Raw genomic sequence first — 21,317 nt, 5'->3', positions numbered from 1 at the left:
ACAAAGGGTTGGAGATTGAATATCTTGAAGACACTGTACATTGTTTTAAATACAATGGGGGGGGTGGGGTGAACAACCAAGCAGAGGAAAGCCCAGCAGTCAGGTTTCTGTACTCTGGCTCGATGACTCAGAAGGGAAGGGAAGGGAAGGGGGAGGGCAGAGAAGTGGTGAGCGGTAGTGTTAGGGCATCCATTGCTTAAGGGAACAGACAGGAGGTTCTGTAGATGAGATCGAGATTCCCAGATTCCACGTTGCCTCCCAGGTGCCAGGGTCAGGGACATCGCAAATCGAGTCCGTAGCATTCTTAAGGGAGAAGATAGGCATCCAGATGTCATGGTCCACATTGGTACCAATGAAATAGGCAGGAAATGTCCTGCAAAGTGAGGACAAGGAGTTAGGTGCTAAGTACAGGATCTCCAGGGTGGTGATCTCAGGATTGCTACCAGTGCCAATGTGCTAGTGAAGCCAGAAATAGGAACATCATGCAGTTTAACACGTGGCTAAGGAGATGGTGAAGGAGGGAATATTTCAGATTTGGGGATTATTGACATTTCTTCCAGAAAAGGTATCATCTGTACAAACTGGACGGTCTGCACCTGAACTGAAGGGGGACCAATATCCTTGCAGGATTTGCTAGTGCTGCTCCAGGGGTTTTAACTAGAGTTGCAAGGGGAAGAAAATCAGAGTGCCGGGGAGATAGTGGAGAAAGTAGATGTTAAGACAGGAAAAGGTCGAGCGCAGTGGAACTAATGCTCTACATTGTCCCTATTTCAATGCAAGGCATATTGTAGGTAAGGCAGATGAGCTTAAGAGCAGGGATCAGCATGCGATTTATGATATTGTAGCCATTGGTGAGACGGTTGCAGGAGTGGGACTGACACCTTAATGTTCCAGGGTTCACATGGCCAAGTGGTTAAGGCGTTGGTCTAGTGATCTGAAGGTCGCTAGTTCGAGCCTCAGCTAAGGCAGCTTGTTGTGTCCTTGAGCAAGGCACTTAACCACACATTGCTCTGCGATGACACCGGTGCCAAGCTGTATCAGTCCTTGCCCTTCCCTTGGACAACATGTGGAGAGGGGAGAGTTGCAGCATGGGCAACTGCCGGTCTCCCATACAACCCTGCCCAGGCCTACGCCCTGAGAACTTTCCAAGCCGCAAATCCATGGTCTCTTGAGACTAACGGATGCCTATTTGTTCTAGGTACGATAGAGAGGGAGGTATTAAAGGGAGAGGGGTGACATTATTTGTCAAGGAAAATGTCACGGCAGTGTTCAGACTGGAGAGTTCATCTACTTTTGCTATATGGATGGAACTGAGGAATACGAATGACCAAGTGAATGGATATTATAAATTAAAGTATAGACCTCTCAATAGACAACAGGATGTAGGAGAAAAATTGTACAAAGATGGCATAAGTTGCAAGAAAAATATGGTTGTGATGATAGGTGATTTGGACATTCCAGTATTGACTGGAACTCCCATACTCTAAAACAGCTGGATGGGGATGGAGTTTGTTAAAGGTCCATAAGGTTTGATTAAGTTTCCTTAATCAAAACATAAAGATCCTTAGTAGAGAAGAGTACAATACTGGATCTACTGGGAATTAGGGAATGAGTCTGGGCAGATGACAAATGTGTATGGTCCTCAGGGCCTTGTAAGGTGCCCCTCGAACCTTGTGGGAGACAAGTGCAGAAATTGTAGGGGCACTAACAGAGGTATTTAAAATGTCCTTAACCACACAAGATGAGAGCAGATTGGAATATAGCTAATGTTGTGTAGTTCCAGAAAGGGTCTAAAAATAAGCCAGGAAATTATAGCCTGGTAAGTTTGGTACCGTGGTGGGTACATTATTGGAACATATTTTAAGGGACCTGATAGATATGAACTTGGATAGATAGGATTGATTATGTGTAGTCAACATGCTCTACAGTCGGTCATGTCTAACTAATCTTGTGAAATTTTTCAAGAAGGTTACCAGGAAAGGTGATGAAGGAAAGGCAGGGGACGTTGTCTATACATGGACTTTAACAAAGTGCCGCATGGAAGGCTGGGTAAGAAGGTTCAGTCGCTTGGCATTCAGGATGAGGTAGTAAACTAGATTCAATATTGGCTTTGCACAAGAAGCCAGAGAGTGGTACTAGATGGTTGTCTCTCTGCCTGAAGGCCTATGACTAGTGGTGTGCCACAGGGATCGGTGCAGGGTCCATTGTTATTTGTCATCGATATCAACTATCTTGATAATGTGGTAAACTAGGTCAGCAAATTTACAAACAACACCAAGACTGGGGCATATTAGACAGTGAGGAAGGCTATCAAAGCTTACAGAGAGATTTGGATAGCTGGAAAAATAGGCTGAGGAACGATGGATGGAATTTAATACAGAGGTGTTGCACTTTGGGAAGACAAAACAGGTTAGGACCTACACTGTGAATAGTCTGGTACTGAGGAGTATAGTAGAACAGAGGGATCTGGGAATACAGATACTTATTTCCTTGAAATAGGTAGACAGCTAGTTTTTGGCACATTGGCCTTCATAAATCAGAAAATCGAGTAAAGGAGTTTGGATGTTATATTGGAGTTGTACAAGACGTCCGTGAAGCCAAATTTGGAGTATTGTCTGCATTTCTGATCATCTACCTACAAAAAAATTATCAGTAAGAATAAAAAAGTGTACAGAGAAAATTTACAAGGGCATGGCCAGGATTTGATGACCTGATAAGAAAATGATTGAATGGGTTAAGCCTGAATTGTAGCATAATGAGAGGAGATTTGATAGAGGTATACAAAACAATGAGGGGAACAGATAGGGTAAATGCAAGGTTTCCCCTCCACTGAGGTTGGGTGAGACTAGAACTAGAGGTCATAGATGAAGGGTGAAAGGTGAAATATTTAAGGAGTACTTCTTCACCCAGAGAGTGGTGTGAGTGAAGAACAAGTTGCCAATGGAAATGGTGGACGCAGGTACAATTGCAACATTTAGGAGAGATTTGGATGGGTAGGTAGATGGAAGGGGTATGGAGGAGTACGGTGCAGGTGTGGGTCAGTGGGATGGCAGAATAATAGTTCAGTCCTGTCCACGGGGTCTGTTTCTGTGCTGTAGTGCTCCAACACTATTTCAATCTTAATAAATCTCTTCTGTACATTTCTATTTGCCTAAACCAATGCCAAAATTGTCAATACTAACAAGATCTATTTGCTTTTATATTTCACATACCCGTATTTATAAACACACGACAAGCATTTTTTAATAACCACTATCAACTTTCTCTGTCATCTTCAAGGATGCCTACTGACATGAAGGCTGCTCTGTTCACTAATGCTTTTCAGTACTAAGGTAAATAATTAGAACTGCCATTCCATATTAATCCTCATATGTGCAGCTCTTCTCTATAAGTCAGAATCAGGTTTAATATCACTGGCGTATGTCGTGGAATATGTTGTTGAAATATTTCTCGGTAATGAACTCTATCTGCTGTACTTGCATACAGATTATTGCACATGATCAAGTCATTCTTTGCACCCAAGCTATTTAGCAGATTTAGGGAAATGCTGTGAAATCTATACTTTATTAAGCTGATGAATCATCAGTTTAAATTCTTAATTATCAACCCATGGTACTTACTGAAGCCAAGCCAGTATCAGTGATAGCAAGCCTAGTTTTGGGAATGTATTGATGGAGGTCTTTAAAAGCCAAAATATACAGAAACTGACCACTTCCATGGTCAGAGATGAGGACCTTCCCTACATAATTCCGTTTTGAAACAGTTCACTCCCTCTACCCTCAGCCATCATTTCACAATGTTTGAACCCCATTTCACCAAAATGTACCACTTATCCTGTTCCCCTTGCACCTCACACCCCCAGAAGAGAGTAACAGAGCTGGAACGGTACGGGGAGGAAATTTGAGAATGGGTGGTAAACATGACTGACAATGGGCAGGAGCTGCTTGGGTGAATGTCCTCACTTTACAGGGATAGGGCACCTGCTAATTGACTTCATTAGCTACCACACATTTTGGGCCATTCAGAAAGATGTAAACACCTGTATTCTATAAGGGCATGAAGCAGATGCAGAAACATTACGTGGAGCAAAAGAGAACTGATGATTACTTCCTAAGCATAATTCTACTGAACTATAGTATCAGACCAAAGTTCACCCACAAGGAGTACAATTCTCAATTACCTGAAAACTTCCAGTCTACAAGGTTCCATCAGGAGTGCATGCTGATGAATAACTCAATCATTGTCCATTACAAGTTAAATAATGCAAATTCAAAGCTTACTAATTCCACAACTATAGAAGTATTGCTACAGTTCATTTTGCTTACTCACACTCTGAGCCTAATACACAGGGAAAGTATGTCCTTCCCCACTATGTCCTCTTACCTGCTGTTACTTTATTCAAGGTGACCAGGGAACTTAGAACCTTGTTGAAGTTCAGTCCTTGATAAAGATCATTGGCATCAAAAGTCTGCAAGGAACAAAAAGCAAATCTGTAATTTCTTATTAACACACTTAAGCCAGTCCTTCTGATGTAAAGCTTCTGGAGAAAGAGCTCTTGCTCATCGAAAACCAACAAGTCGAGAGATGTTTGCCACAATGAACATCCCAGAACTTAAAGAAAGGCACCAATGTATACTTGAATGCAGCTAAATCTGTGAAGACTTGTCTTCATTCCTAAGTGCAACCAATAAAAAGAGCATGTACACACCTACCTCTGGCTTATCAATATAAATGGAATTCCTGTCAAAGTGTGGAAACTGCTGCTTATGCCTTTGATTTACAGACTAGGCAACAGAACTAACCTTAATGCAGAATCACAGGACTTAGTACCGATCTACACCGAATCTACAACAGCAAACCAGAACTGTAAATGTAAAAAGCTTTCGCTGCAAAAAAAACCTGGATGACGACATGAGTCTCTCACTCAACAGAGCATGCTCCACTATTTCAGCTGTTTGGAAGTTAATCCTGGATATCAGTGCAATTTTAAAATATTTTGAAAGCACAAACTAGATCAAAATGTTCTATTCTGTAACACCCCTGGGGGGAGAGAAAACATGCAGAATTTAGAAATGGAAGTAAATTTATGAATCATCCAATGCTGTTAGACCGACTTTATATTGCAACAAGAGCATTCCAGTAAAAAACAATACCCCCCTTATCAAACTCTGCAGTGTTCAACATAGAATGCAAAGTGGTCTTATATTGGTTCTAATCCCTCCATGATGTCAGTGCAAACTATGCACACAGGGTGCGTGTACTGAATTTGGAATTATGAGTACTTGCTGACTTTACATCATGTCTATCACCTGCCCACACGACAAGATCTCACTAACTTACAGCAGCTTGATGCGAGGTAGAAACCTTAGTACAGCTTCTCTGAGCAAACCCAGGGCACTATTTCAAAGAGCAGTGGGGGAAGATTGTCACAGTCAATGTTCATTCCTCATCTGACGTCCATTAATCTGGTTCATCTGATCATTACCCCATAGGACTGCACCATAAACAAATTGGCTGCTGCAACCCCGAAGTTACAATGTTAACTGTATATCATCGAAAGTCAGCTCTCACGGACATCCAGATATCATGAAAGGTGTTGGTGGAAGTGCAATTTCTTTCTAACAGTGGGAGCTCTTCTGCTGCACCAGAGGATTGGTGAGGAGGGGAGAAGGGGGTAAGTACATGCACTCAGGAGGCAGGTTACATACACATGCACAACAGGCACACATGCTCTTCCTTACACCTTCTGCTCTCTCTCCTGCCCCACAAACAGAAGCACTTCTATAGCCAGTTGATGATCTCCAGGGGAGCTGTGACTGCCTGTATAAACTGAGCTGTTAGCATGGAATCTTCCACCTTTCACAAAGGGCTATGGATTAAAGTAGAACCTTGCTACTAAAGCCATATTTTAAACCACACAAGCATTGGCTTCCTGGTGATAAAGAAACTAAAATGAGTTTCAATGAGTTGGGTAAAAAAAAGGTTGCAGCATAAAAATCAAAGACTGATGTTCCACAGGATGCTGCACTCCGTCAGGCATGAGCTGTATCTCTCAGGCTGCCAATCATTTGGTTAATCCCACTGTAATAAATTTTACTATTTCCAGAATTTACCCAATTCCCTTTTAAAAGTTGATGAATCTGTCTCCATCCCCCTTTCAGCAGCACATTGCAAATCACCGGTTACATAATATTTTTCCTAATCTTCCCCTTCATTTCCAATTCTCTTAACTGTGTTTTCTGATTCCTATCTAGCATTCAGAAACTGTTCCTCCTCATTTATTCAGTCAAAATCCTTCATGATCTTGAACACCTCCATCAAATCCCTTTACCTCCTCTGCTCTCCGAGCTTCTACACACAAGTGAAGCCCCTCATTTCTGCAAACTCAGTAGCACTGACTAATCCAGAAAAATTAAATACAAGAGAGAAGTCATGGCTTAGTCACCTACGTAAACTGCCAAGGCACATAATTTGCGATACATGAATTAACACATCCTGTTAAAATCTGGAAACGTTAAAAAGAATTAAAATCTTCCAGGTAGCTGAAATATAGAGCCTGAAACCAGTTTTGAGGATGTAGCAATTTAGGATGATTGCTTTTTACCTAACACACATACATGTGTGGAAATGGAAATGTTGAACCCCACTGCTGATTAAGTTGTTAATGTTCTCAATTAAGATTTGTTGTAACCCACATTATAAATTCATATTTTTAAAACTTGACTACCTCTTGACATAACATTAATTTTAATGTATTGTTTAATTACTGAGCAAAAATTCTCAATAGTTCACTAAATTGGTAATCACATTATAAACACACTAAAACACTTTGGCCATATTTATAGTGAAAATAAGATGCTTATCCAACTATTAGAACAAAAAGTGATATTCCTCCAGATCAACAATGATACAGATGAATAACAGAAAATTGCCAATTCTCAAATTCTGTGCCATTCAATAAAGATTGTGTCTAACGTGCAACCTAACCATTAACCTCCCTTTGGCTCCATTATTCAAAGTCTTTGGACTATAAAATCAACCATGTAGTCTCCAATGTCATTGCAAAACAGCTATTAACTATTATGCAAAGTGGTTTTCCCAACCTCATTCTTGAGAGAAAAATATTCTGAGAAAAAGTATTTCTGCAAGTTAATCGAACCTATCTTTAATATCCTGAAAACATTGATCAATCCACCCTTTATCCCTGTAAAATAAAATGGGTTAGGGTAGGATTAATGTAAATGGGTGTCAGATGGTCCGTGCAGAATCAGTAGGCCAAAGGGCCCTTTTCTGCAGTGTATCTTTAGGTTTCTACACATCTACTGACGCAGCCCACATTGCTTTATCCTTAGAATCCGGTTAATATGCTTAGCACTCCCAAGCCAATCTCCTTCCAAATGGTAAGTCTCTGATCCTATTTGCCCACATTTCCTGCTACTATGTTCATGTGATATTTCAACCCCAGCATCTTCCACTATTAACTTCCCACTTAAACACACCAACCTATCAGTAGCTTGTGCTGCAATTATCTATTTCATTTGAAAAAACACTCCTACTCTATTCAACCCTAAGCTTCTGCTTCTTAAATTGCCTGAAAGTTTGTTTGAAATAAAATGCAATAATTTTTAAATGAAATTAAAATCACATCCTTTTTCTCTTGAGGAATTATCAAGTTTATTGTCATTCAACTATATACATGTATACCACCAAATGAAACAACGTTCCTTGGGACCAAGGTACACAACACAGTACATACAACTCACACACAACACAAAATACTATTACCACAAATAAATTAATAATAAGGTGCATTTATGACAAGTTAAAAAGTAAATAATATAACATTACTGACGCTTCATACATGGTGAGACATAGGTGGTGACAGGGAGTTCAGTAGTCTCACAGCCGGGGGGAAAAGCTGTTTCCCATCCTATCAGTCCTTGTTCATAATACTAAAGTACCTCCTACCTCATGGCAAGGGGTAAAAGAGATTGTTAGATGAATGGGAGGTTTCATGGGCAATGCTAAGGGCCCAGCGTACACAGTGCTCCTGATAAATATCTCAGATGGGTGGAAAAGAGATCCTGATGGTCCTTTCAGCAGTCCTCGCAATCCTTTGGAGGGTCTTGTACTCAGGTGCCTTGCAATTCCCGTCAGCACACTCTCAATCGTGCTCCTGTAAAAACTGGTTAGAATGGAGGTGGGGGGGTGGGGTGAGGGAGAGGAAATATCACTCGTCTTGACCTCCCTCAGGAAGTGGAGACACATGCCAGTGATAATAAACCTGATTCTGATGTGCTTTCTTGACTAAAGAGGAGGCGTTGAGGGACCAGGTGAGATCATCCATCATGTGTACTCCATGTCCTAACCCCACTTCACACGAAGCTCACACTGCTCCTTCATCCGAACCCATAAGTAAACACTCAGCACTCATTTCACTTTGAATGTCAGCCTAATGTTATAATCATGGAGTCCAAATTACGTGAGCTCTATGAAAAAAGTTATTCCCACAGTCCCTGATCTTTTCCCATTGAAAGAGTATTACCCAGTTCCTTGTGCACTTTACTGTGGAATCTACTTCCACAGGCAGTAACTTTATTCCTTGCAGTATAGGAGACTTAGGGGGTGACCTTATAGATGCATAAAATTATGAAGGGCATAGATAGGGTGAATGCACACAGGCAAAGGGAAAAAAAAATTTGAGAGCATAGGTTTAAGATGACAGGGGAATGATTTTAAAAGAACCCAAGTAACAACCTTATGCAAAGGGTAGTGGGTAAATGGAACAGCTGCCAGAGGAAGCAGTTGAGACAGGTACAATAACAACATTTGACATTTGGATAGGTACATGGATAGGAAAAGTGTAGAGCATTATATGCTATGCACAGACAAATGGAACTACCTTAGGTAGGAACCTTGATCAGCATGGATGAGTTGCCCGTTTACCTTTATGAAGGACCTGTATTGTTTCATGATTCAGTTACTTAGTTATTTGTATTGGGGGATTTGTTAAATGAAGTGAGGGAGGGGTGAAAACAGGCTCTGTTATAGATTTGAATGTAGATAGAAGATAAGGAGGAGAGAGAAGGCTGTAAATGGACACACAAGAGACTGCAGGTGCTGAGAATCTGGATCAACACAGACAAGATGCTAGAGGAACTCAGAGGGAAGGCAGTGTCCATGGAGGAGAATGAACAGTCAATACTTCAAACGTGATGAAATGTCTCAGCCCAAAATATCAGCAGGTTGTAAATGGGAGTGGGCAGCAGACAGAAGGCGTGGGGAGGTAGGGCAGCAAGCACAGGAACCAGTGATGATGTGGACAGAGAGCAAGTTTATTAAAGGATACAGCAGGATATAGACCAGTATGAAATATGAGCAGAGATATTGCAGATGGGGTGAAATCCAAACAAGTGCTGTATGGGCAAAGAATATAGTAAAGGTAGGATACTTAACAGCACTGAAGTACAGAGGGATCTTGGGGTCTAGCCCAGAGCTCCTTAAAGCGGCAATGTGGGTAAAGGCAGCATATGGCATTGGTGTTGAGAATAAAAGCCCCAGAAAGTCATGTTACAGCTATACAAAACTGATTTGGCTGTGTCTGAAGTACCACTGAAGAGCTGATAGCCCATTACAGGATGGATACAGATGCTTCAGAGAAAGTGTAGAAGAGGTTCACCAAGACTGGGGAATAGGAGCTACAAGGAGAACCTGAAAGAAGTTTATAAAATTATGAGATGTCGATAGGTTAGACAGTCTTTTTTCTCAGGGTCAAAATGTCAAATACTAAAAGACAGAGCTTTAAGGTGAGGGATCATTGTACTGCTGCTGTAAAACAATAAATTTCATAAGACGATGATGATAAACTTAATTCTGATTCAGAAAGTTTAAAGAAGAGAGAGAGAGAGAGAGAGACACACACAAACACACACACACAGGTACCTGAAATGCACTGCCAGGGGAGGTTGTGCAGCCAGATATAATGACACTTAAAAGCCAATGAGTCAAGCACATGAACAGGCACAAACGGAAGAATATAGATAAGGCAGGGAAGATGCTGGATTGGCATCATGGTTGGCAGAGATTTGGTGGGCCGAAGGGCCTGTCCTATGAATGCCTTAACACCCTAACTTGGAATCAGTGGCCCTTTGTTATGTCTAAATCTTTGAATATTCAACCCAAGAGCTACATGAAAGCACCTTCACCATTCTGAATGGTTCAAGAAAACATCATAGTCCAAAATATTTCAGAATAATCAACAAATGCTAGTTTGCTGGTGATGTTCATATCACAAAAATGAATTTGAACCTTTCGCACCTCAACACGAAGTGCCCCGCACGCTTTCAGAAACTCTTTGATGTTATTCAGACATTCCGCCTCTGATTTGGGTTCCTGGTGTATCTGTAAAATTAAAAAATAAAGATAGAATTGAATCACAAACTAAGCTCCCAGCATGAACTGAACATCCCCATCTCTTAAAACAATTAGAAAACTGCACACAGCTAAAAGTCAGCTACACAGGATGGTGAGCATGTTAGTTAAGATCACTATTCCTACTTGTTGACATTTAAAACCAGTGCAAGTCTCCCTTAATTTTCTAGAGACATTGTAACCACTCTCACTCAACATCCTGACATATCCAAAGAATTAAATAAAAATCTCTCACACATTCATAACCTCCTCAGTTACAGCTGGGGATGGGGTAGAGGCAGAATTAGAGAAGCATTCAGAGGTGGTAGCAGGTGGTCAGAGAGATTAAACTTTGGACTACATCAACACATAGATTAAATACAACACGTGTCAACACCTAGTTCAATGTTAGACAGCAGTCAGGTACAAAATAACTAAATTATGCTTTAACTTAGAGCAAAATTACAAAGTCAGTAATGTACTGAAGAGATAAACTGTTGTCTAACTGTTATCACTGGATTATGTGGCCATTACAGTTGGTCTCTGTGATAAACAAAGCTCACCGCTGTCCAGTACAAAACTGACCATCCTCTGGTATGATGGTGATGACGCTGGTTAAAAACCAGTCATCAATTTTAATAGAAAATGCCTCACACATATAGCTAAGATGATCCTGATGCATGTAGTTACTTAAATGTTTCCCAATGCCATAGGAAGTAAAGATCAAAAATCAAATCAGTCCTGAAGAAGGGTCCCGGCACAAAACATTAACCGCCTGTTCAGTTCCATAGGTGCTGCCTGACCAGCTGAGTTCCTCCAGCACTCTGTGTACGTTGTTTTGGATTTCCAGCATCTGCAGAATTTTGTATGTTCAAAAACCATGTGTTCAGTTTACCACAAACACACAAATTAATGTTAAAATGCATAAGCATGGACAGTGAACCAGCCCATGAATTCCACCTTGTATTTCTGTGCTCTCTTTTTGTGCTATTTAAGTTTTTGTATATTTCTGATAGTAATTTAGAGATTTTTGAGTACCACACTTGAATGCTGCTGCAAAACATACTTCGCAACATAGGTCAGTGATACTAAACCTGATTTCGAGATGACACACAATAGAGTTCACTGTATGTAACTGGCCACATTTAGATTTTTACTAGCACTTTGGTCAATAGTGACTGGAGAGAATTAATCTTTCAGTTGGCTGACGGACCCTGGGGAACAGGGTTTTTTGTTGAACTTCCCTGAGATTTAGTCCCACTGACAACAACACTTGATTACTCAATTCTTAAAATAAACCTAAATTTAATCTTGCTTCAAATACTTGCAAAATTCATCTTCTGATTGACAATATTTTTCTGAACTTTTCTTCCTGGGTTTAGACTGACATTTCAGATGCTCTATGTTCCTCAAATCTCTCAACTCCCTTCTGCTTCCCTACATCTCCAATATTCATCCTGGTCTAGTTCACTCTTCAGACTGGAACCTCTCAACTCAGTCTTTTTTTCTTTCTGGTGCAATCATCAAAATTTTAAATTCCTCACCAAAGTGCTGTTTAGCTTGCCCCTTTTAACCGTTATAAGTTACAGTATTCGAACATTGAACAGGAACCAACTCTTCAGCTTACAATGTTGTGACAAACTAACTCAGAAATCAAATGCCCAATTAAAGCAATGCTTTCTGCCTACACAATGTCCATATCCTTCCATTTCCTGCACATTTGTGTACCTATCATCCTCAAATAACTTTTTCTATGAAGCCACTGAAGTAGTTTTTCAGAGGACTGCCTCTAAACCAAGGCACAGTCAGCCCTCCCTATCAGCGAGGGATTCATTCCGGAACCTCCCGCGGATACCAAAAAAAATGCGGATGCTCAAGTCCCTTATATAAAATGGCGTAGTATTTGCATATAACCTACGCACATCCTCCGATATACTTTAAGTCATCTCTAGATTACTTATAGTACCTAATAAAATGTAAATGCTATGTAAATAGTTGTTATACTGTAATGTTTAGGGAATAATGACAAGAAAAACTGTACATGTTCCTTTCGCTCACAACACAAGCAGAGAACGAACAAGACTTGAGGCGAACAATGATCAAACGAGTAAAACTTTTAATCATCTCTAGATTACAGAACTTATAACACCTAATACAATGGAAATGCTATGTAAATAGTTGTTACACTGTCTTGTTTAGGGAATATTGACAAGGAAAAAAACGGTACATGTTCCTCTCTCTCACAACACAAGCAGTGAACAAACAAGACACCGATTCTCCTGTGATCTTTACGTTCTTGAGGCTATAGTGCTTTACATAGCCAGCTATCCCTTACTAGTCTTAAACTCTTTTCTCTCGCTCTCAACCCCATCACAGTAGTGCTCATTAAGACGAAGAGCTTTTTCACGTATAACTTGGCCATCGACAGGGATATGCTTCTGTGACACATCCTCTAGTCACACACTGAATGCTTTCTCAGTCTTCACAAGCACTTTATCACGAACCAGAGAGGCCATTTCTGCCGTTGTAGGGGCAGCACTAACACTTCCACAAATTGCAGCTTCTTTCTGCTTTATTGTGTGAATGCTCGATTCGTTCTTACCGACCTCACGGCCCACTTTGGAAAGCGACATGCCACTTTTTAAAAGATCTAATATTTCTACTTTCTCGGAGAGAGAGATAGCACTTTATGCTCCCTCTTAGCCTTTGAGTAATTGCTTTGACCACTTAATTGTTTATTAGGTGCCATTTTTTCACTGGAACAAAGTAGCGAAGAATGCTCGAGCATCGAGTGCTGTAAGATCACTTCCCGGTTTTCTCGATTCACGGTTAGTTGAATTCGTGCATGTGGAACTCGCGGATAAGGAGGGCCGACTGCAAATGACTGCTTTGTTAACTTGGAGTACAAGCGGGAAAGGTCATCATGAAATTTTGTTCCACGAGCTAACAGTCTGAGCTTTGCGCATTCGTGAAATTAACTAGTACTGTTCACACCTGGATGGCTTCCCTTCCAATTGAAAGGGATCACCACTAACAGCACAGATCTCCTCTCTCTGATGCTCAGTTACCAGCTCCCATTGCACAGGGCTTACACATTAACCCCAGTATTCTCAATTAATCATAATTAGATACGTGCATGGGTGCCTGCACATATCTCTAATTACAGTCTCTCCCTCACTCCCCTGTTTGTGACATTTACCAGGAGCACTGTATACAAAGGGCCCGAAGCATTGTTCAGGATCTAAACCACCCATCCCACAATGTCCTCAACCCACTACCATCAGGAAGAAGGTACAGGAACATCAGGACTAGGACTGCCAGACTGGGTCACAGTTTCTTCCTTCAGGCTGTGAGACTAATGAATACCCTGCCACCACCAAGGACCTGCCACTAGGATACTGGGCTGTTTACTATTTACCTGTGCTGCACACTACTTATATTTGATAATATTTTACTAATAATTATATTTTATTAACATATTTGTGGTAATATTTTGTTTTATATGCTGTGGGTGGCATGTTTTGTGGGTGCACCATAGCCCAGAGGAAAATCGTTTCCTTTGGTTGTATATATGTAGTCATATGACAACTAACTTGGAACTAACTCCAGCCCTGCCACTGACAAAAGACTTGTCTCAGACGCCACTGCTGTCATTAAAACTGTTATAGTTTAAATGCTATCTTCTGCTTTTATTAGACTTGATCAAGTTATTGGTTTGAAAGACTCAACACTCTACTGATGCTCATTCCTCCTAGGATCAGCTCCCTCTCACACATTTTATTAAGGTGTTAAAACTGCAGCCTTGGAATCACACTTGCACCCCAGCCACAAGGTCTTGAATTCAAGTCCTCTCTCGAGACTATGGGGACAAATTCAGGCTAAAAATCTTGTGCAGTACTGTCAGAACGTCCATCTTTCAGATAAAACAACAGACATTGAGAGTGGAAAAAGAAAGAAGAATTATTCATAGTTGTCCAGCCAATTTTTATGTAACAGCAGCATAAATTCTGTTTGAGCATTATCTTGTTATGTAAACAAATTGATTGCCACGTTTTCTGCATGCAGAAGGACCATTCAAAGGTCCATGCTGTGAAGCATTTAGGAGACTGATATAGTTTTTAAAAATATATCTTTTGTAACAAGTGCTGGAAATCTGAAATAAAAATAAGAAAACATTGCCTGACATGCTAAGTGGTTCTAGCAGTTTCTGTTTTCATTAAAATTCAAGTTTATTCTATCACACTTGCAGGGCAGTGAGGATGCTATCAGTCCTCACTCAAAGCTTACATATCAAAAATGACAAAGGAATTAAACCATTTAATAGGATGAGACTTGGAAATGTCTTTCTTTTTGGGAATTTGGAATTTTACTTCAAATTCTATCTTCCTCAGAAGGCCAATTTTCAACTATTTTGGGATAAGGAATAGTAGAATTAGGCCATTTTGCCCGTCGTCTGTTCTACCATTCCATCATCCCTCTCAATCCCATTCTCCTGCCTTCTCACCGTAACCTTTGACACCCTTGTTAATCAAGAACCTTTGAACTCCGACACAAAAGCGAAAAATTACAGAAAAGTTGACCCTGGACACAAGTGCTTGGCTCAAACAAAACCAAGTATACAGTCAGACCAAGTGTACTAATTTTAACCCGAGGTTACAAGATTTGCTGTTACCACCCAGGGGAAATGTTACGCATTGTGCCCAGTTAGACTACACCAAAATGGTGAACCATCGGTCCTGCTGGGCTGTACCTCCGCTGATCCGAATCTTAGCCTTAGAACTCCAGATGAGGGAGCTTCAATGGATATCCAGATGTGGGAAGTGATGATGGATCGAAGTGACAGAGGATGCTGGAGTCAAACAATGCAAGAGCAGGGAGCAGGCTGGTGAGGAGTGGGAAATGCATCATGGTACAAGGGCTCAAGCAGTTTGACAGCAGCTGTAGTGGTGAGGGAGGGAGAAGAAAGGAGTCTGAGCAAGATATGGATCTAATGGGTGTGATTGGGTGACAAATAGGAGGGAATTGTGTGGTCGGACCTGGTTTGGGAGAGGGTGGGTGGCAGGGTCTCGAGATCGGTGGGATATATCTCAGGATGCCCAGGTGAAGCGGGTGGAGAGATGAGGGAGGGTGTGAGATAGTGGGGATGAGTCTAGAAGTGTGTGGGGTGGGTTCAGATTATGGTGGTGGTTAGGAGCGGTGGAGGGCGACAGGGAGGGGGGATGTGGTAAAGGGGTGGAGGGTGGAAAGGGGGTATAAGAGTGGGATGATGGGGTGACCGAGGGCTGGGAGTGAGTCTTGGGTGAGATTGCACGGGATGGTGGGATTGAGGGATGGGGTGAGGTTTGGGGAGCTTGGAGGAGAATAAGAATTGGGGTGGGGGGAAATGAGGCTTGGGTGGTGTTAACGGGCGGGGGTTCGGGGCCGAGCCGCACTCACCCGCTGCACCGAGCCCGGCACCAGCCTCTCCAGCAGCCGACACAAGGCTACGCCGTCCCGGAGCGCAGCCCGCAAGAAGGCCTCGGGGTCCGACACACTTTTCTTGGGGGACTCGAGCACCCCGAGGCTGATGAGCCAGGTCACCGTCTGCTCGGCCGAGCTCATGGCGGCCGCAGCTCAGCAGCACCGCCGCCAGGCCCTGGCTGACGGCTCGACGTCCGAGGCCGCGCTCACAGCGGCAAACCGTCCCCCACCTCCCCCGGAGAGCCCACCATGGCGAGACCGAGGCCGCCGTCCGTCTCGGAGACTCGGGACTCGCGCGGCCCAGCGCCCGCACCGCTGCTGCCGCCACCTAGCGCCAGCCGGTTGGGCCCGCGACCTAGTCCCCGCCCACCACCGGAGACCACGCCCATCACCCCAAACCATTCAACTAGCCCGGCCGCGTCCCCAATGCCAAACCACACCCCTCGTCACAGACACCGCCCACAACCCCAAACCACGCCCCTCACACGTCGATCACGACGAACCTTGCTTATTGAACTCCCAGACAGCCCGGACCACACAAAAAACCTTTCTGGCCCCACCCACATGCCCTGGCCTGCCCCTCACCCCAGTCTCCAACCACAATATACAGGGCTCACTCTCGGCCCCACCCATAACTCGCTGACTTCACCCTCAACCCACTGACCCTGCCAACTCAACCCTAACCCTCAGCCCCAAAACCAACACCCCATCTATCACCATCCATCTCCCACCCAGCCCATAACCTACTGACCTAGACCCCACCCTGTCAACCACAGATCCTACCACCACCAGGCCACCTCCTCACTCCTGACCCCAACACCTCACAGGAGATTCTCCCCGAACCGCACCCAAAATGCAGACTCCACCCCTCCCCACCTCACCCTCCACTTCTAGACACAGCCACCTACCTGCTCTTAATTGCTGACCCTAATCGGTGCCCACCGACCACGTCGAACCCCAGAACCCACCCACCCCTCAGCACTTCCTAAAGGAGACGTTGGAATGGCTTCCGGTTTAAGATGGCGCTAGTGAAGCCCAGCGACTACAGTACTTACTGGCGGCAAACAAAACAAGAATAAAACTAAATACTTTATTAATATCACTTTTACCTGTAAAATTTATGGTAAATAATCACTGTAAAGATAGCGAGGCCCAGTCGAAGGTCGACGCGTGTGGGTGCGAGGTGACGTTGAGGTGAGGTCGAGGCATATTCAAGGCAAAGTCAGGACGAGCAGAGTGCAGCCAAGTCGGAACAGAGGAGCGGCAGATTCAAGGCCCATCCACCTAAACTGAGAGCAAGGTTTGATCGATCTAAGAACCAGGCCAATTTGGAAAGTTTGGGTACAGTGTGAAATATGGCAGCACGGTCCAGGCCCATACTGTATGGATGCGATAGGGCCTAGGCAGACACCCCACCCTGAAAAAACTCATTTCAGGGAGGGAGCACCCCCACCCACCTACCGCAACCCCATATCCCCCCCCCCCAGGTCAACCTGCAAGGGTGTAATTTTGTTTAGTGATTTTGTCTAATCTGTAAACCAAGTTGGGTATATGCAGAAAATGTGACATTAAAATATGTACTTATGTTATCATGGAGTCGTTTTTTTTATTCTATTACAACTTTAAGCAAGTCTACAGGGAGTTTCACCTCATCACAGAGGACAACAATAGAGTAGCTCCTTAGCAGCTAGCCAGCTAGTTTAAATATTGTTAGCTATAATAATGAACGAGTGACACCTGTTAAACTCACCTCAATATGTCTTTTACATTTTAACCCACCATGGGGAATAGAAAAGTCACTGTTGCAAACAGTGCAGCGAGCAACAATGTCATTATTTTTGAGGTCGACTGTAAAGCCCTCCCACAGGGAAAACTGATAGGTCTACTTAGCATGATGAGAGACCAATCAGGATGCTCCCACTCGCTCCAGCTCTTTCTCTCCCTCTCAAAAAAATTGATTTCCAGGATATTGTATATAATTTGCAGGCATCAGGGAGCCATTATCAATATGTGGGAGACTCCCGGAACTTCCAGGAGAGGTGGGATGTCTGCCTGGGTCTTAGTATGAGGAATGACCTAATGCTTGTACCATTTAAATGCTAGGGCAGATAGATTGAAAAAGGCAGAGTTTTGGGACGAGAGGCATAGGTCAGGCCAGTTCTGCTCGCTGCTCCCCGACCGTTACTCCACTCTGCACCAAACTGAGCCTGAGGCTGTAGTCTGCTTCAGGTTCAGTGACCTTAACTTGGCTCTGCACTGAACTGAGGCTGTAGTCTGCTTCAGGTTCAGTGACGTTAACTTGGCTCTGCACTGAACTGAGGCTGTAGTCTGCTTCAGGTTCAGTGACGTTAACTTGGCTCTGCACTGAACTGAGGCTGTAGTCTGCTTCAGGTTCAGTGACGTTAACTTGGCTCTGCACTGAACTGAGGCTGTAGTCTGCTTCAGGTTCAGTGACGTTAACTTGGCTCTGCACTGAACTGAGGCTGTAGTCTGCTTCAGGTTCAGTGATGTTAACTTGGCTCTGCACTGAACTGAGGCTGTAGTCTGCTTCAGGTTCAGTGATGTTAACTTGGCTCTGCACTGAATTGACGCTGTGGCCAGCTCCAAGCTTCATATTTTTTTATCTGAATCCTGTTTACCTAATTTATTGTTCGCACAATTTTTATCTCTGTGCATTGGGAGTTTAACAGTTTTTTTTGTGTGTCCTTTAGGGTTTCTTTGTTTTGTGGCTGCCTGTAAGGATGAATCTCAAGGTTGTATAATGTATACATAATTTGATAATAAATTTACTTTGAACTTTGACCCATCTATCACTTGCAGACCCTCACCAACTACTAATGGATCACAACTCTCCCCAGACTACACTTTTCCAACTCAGACCCTGCTGCTTTGTGCCACCCATACATACCCATGACTCACACAAGGATCTGGCAGATAGAATACAATGGTGGTAAATGTAAGGTCATCCACTTTGAAAGGACAATAGAAGTGCAGATTATTATTTAAATGATAAAAATTGCAGTATGCTGCTGTGCAGAGACTTGGGAGTGCTTGTGTATGAATCACAAAGGTTGGTTTGCAGGCGCAGAAGGCTATCAAGAAGGCAAATGGGATGTTGGCCTTCATTGCTGGAGGGATTGAATTTAAGAGCAGGGAGGTTATGCTGCAGCTGTACAGGATACTGGTGAGGCTACTGGACTACTGCGTGCAGTTCTGGTCTCCTTACTTGAGGAAGGATATACTGGCTTTGGAGGTGGTACAGAGGAGATTAACCAGGTTGATTCGAGAGATGAGGGGTCTAGACTATGAGGAGAGATTAAGTCACCTGGGACTGTACTCGCTGGAATTCAGAAGGATGAAAGGACTCAGGAGATCTTATAGAAACATATAAAATTATGAAAGGGATAGATAAGATAGAGGCAGGAAAATGGTTCCCACTGGTACATAGCCTCAAGATTCGGGGGAATAGATTTAGGATGGAGATGAGGAGGAACTGCTTTTCTCAGAGAGTGGTGAATCCGTAGAATTCTCTGCCCAATGAAGCAATGGAGACTACCTCAGTAAATATATCTAAGACAAGGTTGGATAGATTTTTGCATAGTAGAGGAATTAAGGGTTATGGAGGAAAGTGGAGCTGATTCGATGGCCAGATCAGCCATGATCTTATTAAATGGCAGGTTCGACAGGCCAGATGGCCTACTCCTGCTCCTGTTTCTTATGTTCTTATACCCCACTACCATCCTCAGACCTGTCCCCACTCCCTGATCCCTCTCTATTCCCCTCAAAACCCACTTTCACCTGTCATTCATTAACCTACTCCCCACAATTCCACCTCATTGACCCCACCTCTTCCCTTCAGACTCTTTCCAATTCTCCTTAATCCACTCCCTCATCCCAGACCCTGCCTTTCCCCTAAGGAGCCCAACTACCCACTAGCCCCACTCACCTTGCAGACCTTGCTAACTGCCTACGGACCCCAGCTCCTCTCAGCAGTTTGCAGAGTTGCTGTTCTGTTGAAGGGTCTCAGCCCGAAATGTCGATTCTTTGTTCCTCAATAGATGTTGAATACTTCCTTCATTTTGTGTTTGTTACTCTGGATTATTGAAACTACAAACATCTCCACACTGGTGGGAATGTGTTACTTCATTGACCTCCAGAATTAAAATCAGGTTTATTAACACTGGCATATGTCTTAAAACTTGTTCTGTGGCAGCAGCACAGTGCAAGACATAAAAATTACTATAAGTTACAAGAAAAAATAAAATATACAAAAGAGAAATAGTGAGGTAATTTTTATGGGTTCATGGACCGTTCAGAACTCTGATGGTGGTGGGGGGGGGGGGTAGGATGAAGTATTCCTGAATGATTGAGTGTGGGTCTTCAGGCTCCTGCACCACCTCTCTGATGGTATTAATTAGAAAAGGGCTCATCCCAGGTGGTGATGGTCATTAATGACGGATACCACCTTCTTCAGGCACAGACTTTAGAAGATGTCCTCGATGGTGGGGAGGGTTCTGCTGCTGATGGAGCTGGCTGAGTCTATAATCCTCCAAAGCCTGCTTTGATTCTGTGCATTGGAACCCCCGTAGCAGGCAGTAATACAATCCGTCAGAATGATCTCTATGGCACATCTGCAGAAATTTGCTGGAGTCTTAGCTCATAAGACAAAGGAGCAAAATTAGGCCATTCAGCCTATCAAGTCTGCACCATTATGGCTGATTTATTATCCCTCTCAAATCTATTCTCCAGCCTTCCCCTCATAACATTTGACATCTTACTAATTACATATCTACTGTTGGAATCCAATGTTTTAAGTATTTTTATAAGATGAATTAATATAAGACTGAAGTTATAGTTTAATCATTTGTACTTTTTTAACAAACACATGTATTTTTCACGTGTGGTGGTTCAACCCCACTTACTGGCAGAAAGTGGTATAGCAGTTACATACACCTTCATTTTTCATTGGCTAAGTGTTAGCACATTACCCATGTGCAATCATTGATTGGTTTATTCTTATCTAAGGAATTTTCTGTTATCTCAGGTTTAAAGGAGAAGGATTTTTCAGAAGTGGAATTTTTTTATCTTTGACTATCTTTGCTTTTCATTGAATCTTACTCTTCACTTAGTTTGCTTAGGATTTCTATGTTTGTTTAAACGTTAAAATAAATGATCATTAAGAATTAAGACTCCTCACCATTCTTGACCCTAGGAAGAATCTTAAGTATCAGAAAACCAACATTGCCAACCTCCTCTTTAAATATACCCAACAATTTGCCAATCACACCTGTTGGGGCAATGAATTCCAAAAACTCACTACTGGCTGGCTAAAGAAATTCTACCTCATCTCTGGTCTAAAGGGATATCTTCCATTCTGAGGTTGTGTCCTCTGATCCTAGATTCACCCACTATAGAAACATACCTTCCATCTCCAGTCCATCTGGGCT

The 21,317-nt window shown here is 42.8% G+C and overlaps 1 protein-coding gene across 10 annotated transcripts in view; it reads right to left on the bottom strand.

Moving 5' to 3' along the window:
- Positions 1 to 16,233, bottom strand: part of LOC140716400 (rho guanine nucleotide exchange factor 7-like) — a 73,230-nt gene extending 56,997 nt beyond the window's left edge. For 3 of the 10 annotated variants that reach the window (XM_073029133.1, XM_073029161.1, XM_073029143.1), the window contains exons 1-3: positions 15,847 to 16,232; positions 10,318 to 10,401; positions 4,384 to 4,468 (exon numbers count right to left, since the gene is read on the bottom strand). In XM_073029133.1, coding sequence (XP_072885234.1) covers positions 4,384 to 4,468; positions 10,318 to 10,401; positions 15,847 to 16,011 — 334 coding nt within the window. In that variant the 5' untranslated portion in view covers positions 16,012 to 16,232. Of the gene's footprint in view, positions 1 to 4,383; positions 4,469 to 10,317; positions 10,402 to 15,846 lie in introns of all 10 variants that reach the window. The other 7 variants (XM_073029094.1, XM_073029101.1, XM_073029168.1 and 4 more) reach the window with 3 other exon arrangements.
- Positions 16,234 to 21,317: the final 5,084 nt, after the last annotated feature.

The sequence above is a fragment of the Hemitrygon akajei genome, chromosome 2, assembly GCF_048418815.1.
Source record: "Hemitrygon akajei chromosome 2, sHemAka1.3, whole genome shotgun sequence".
NCBI lineage: Eukaryota > Metazoa > Chordata > Chondrichthyes > Myliobatiformes > Dasyatidae > Hemitrygon > Hemitrygon akajei.
This window is presented reverse-complemented; position numbering and strand designations above follow the sequence as displayed.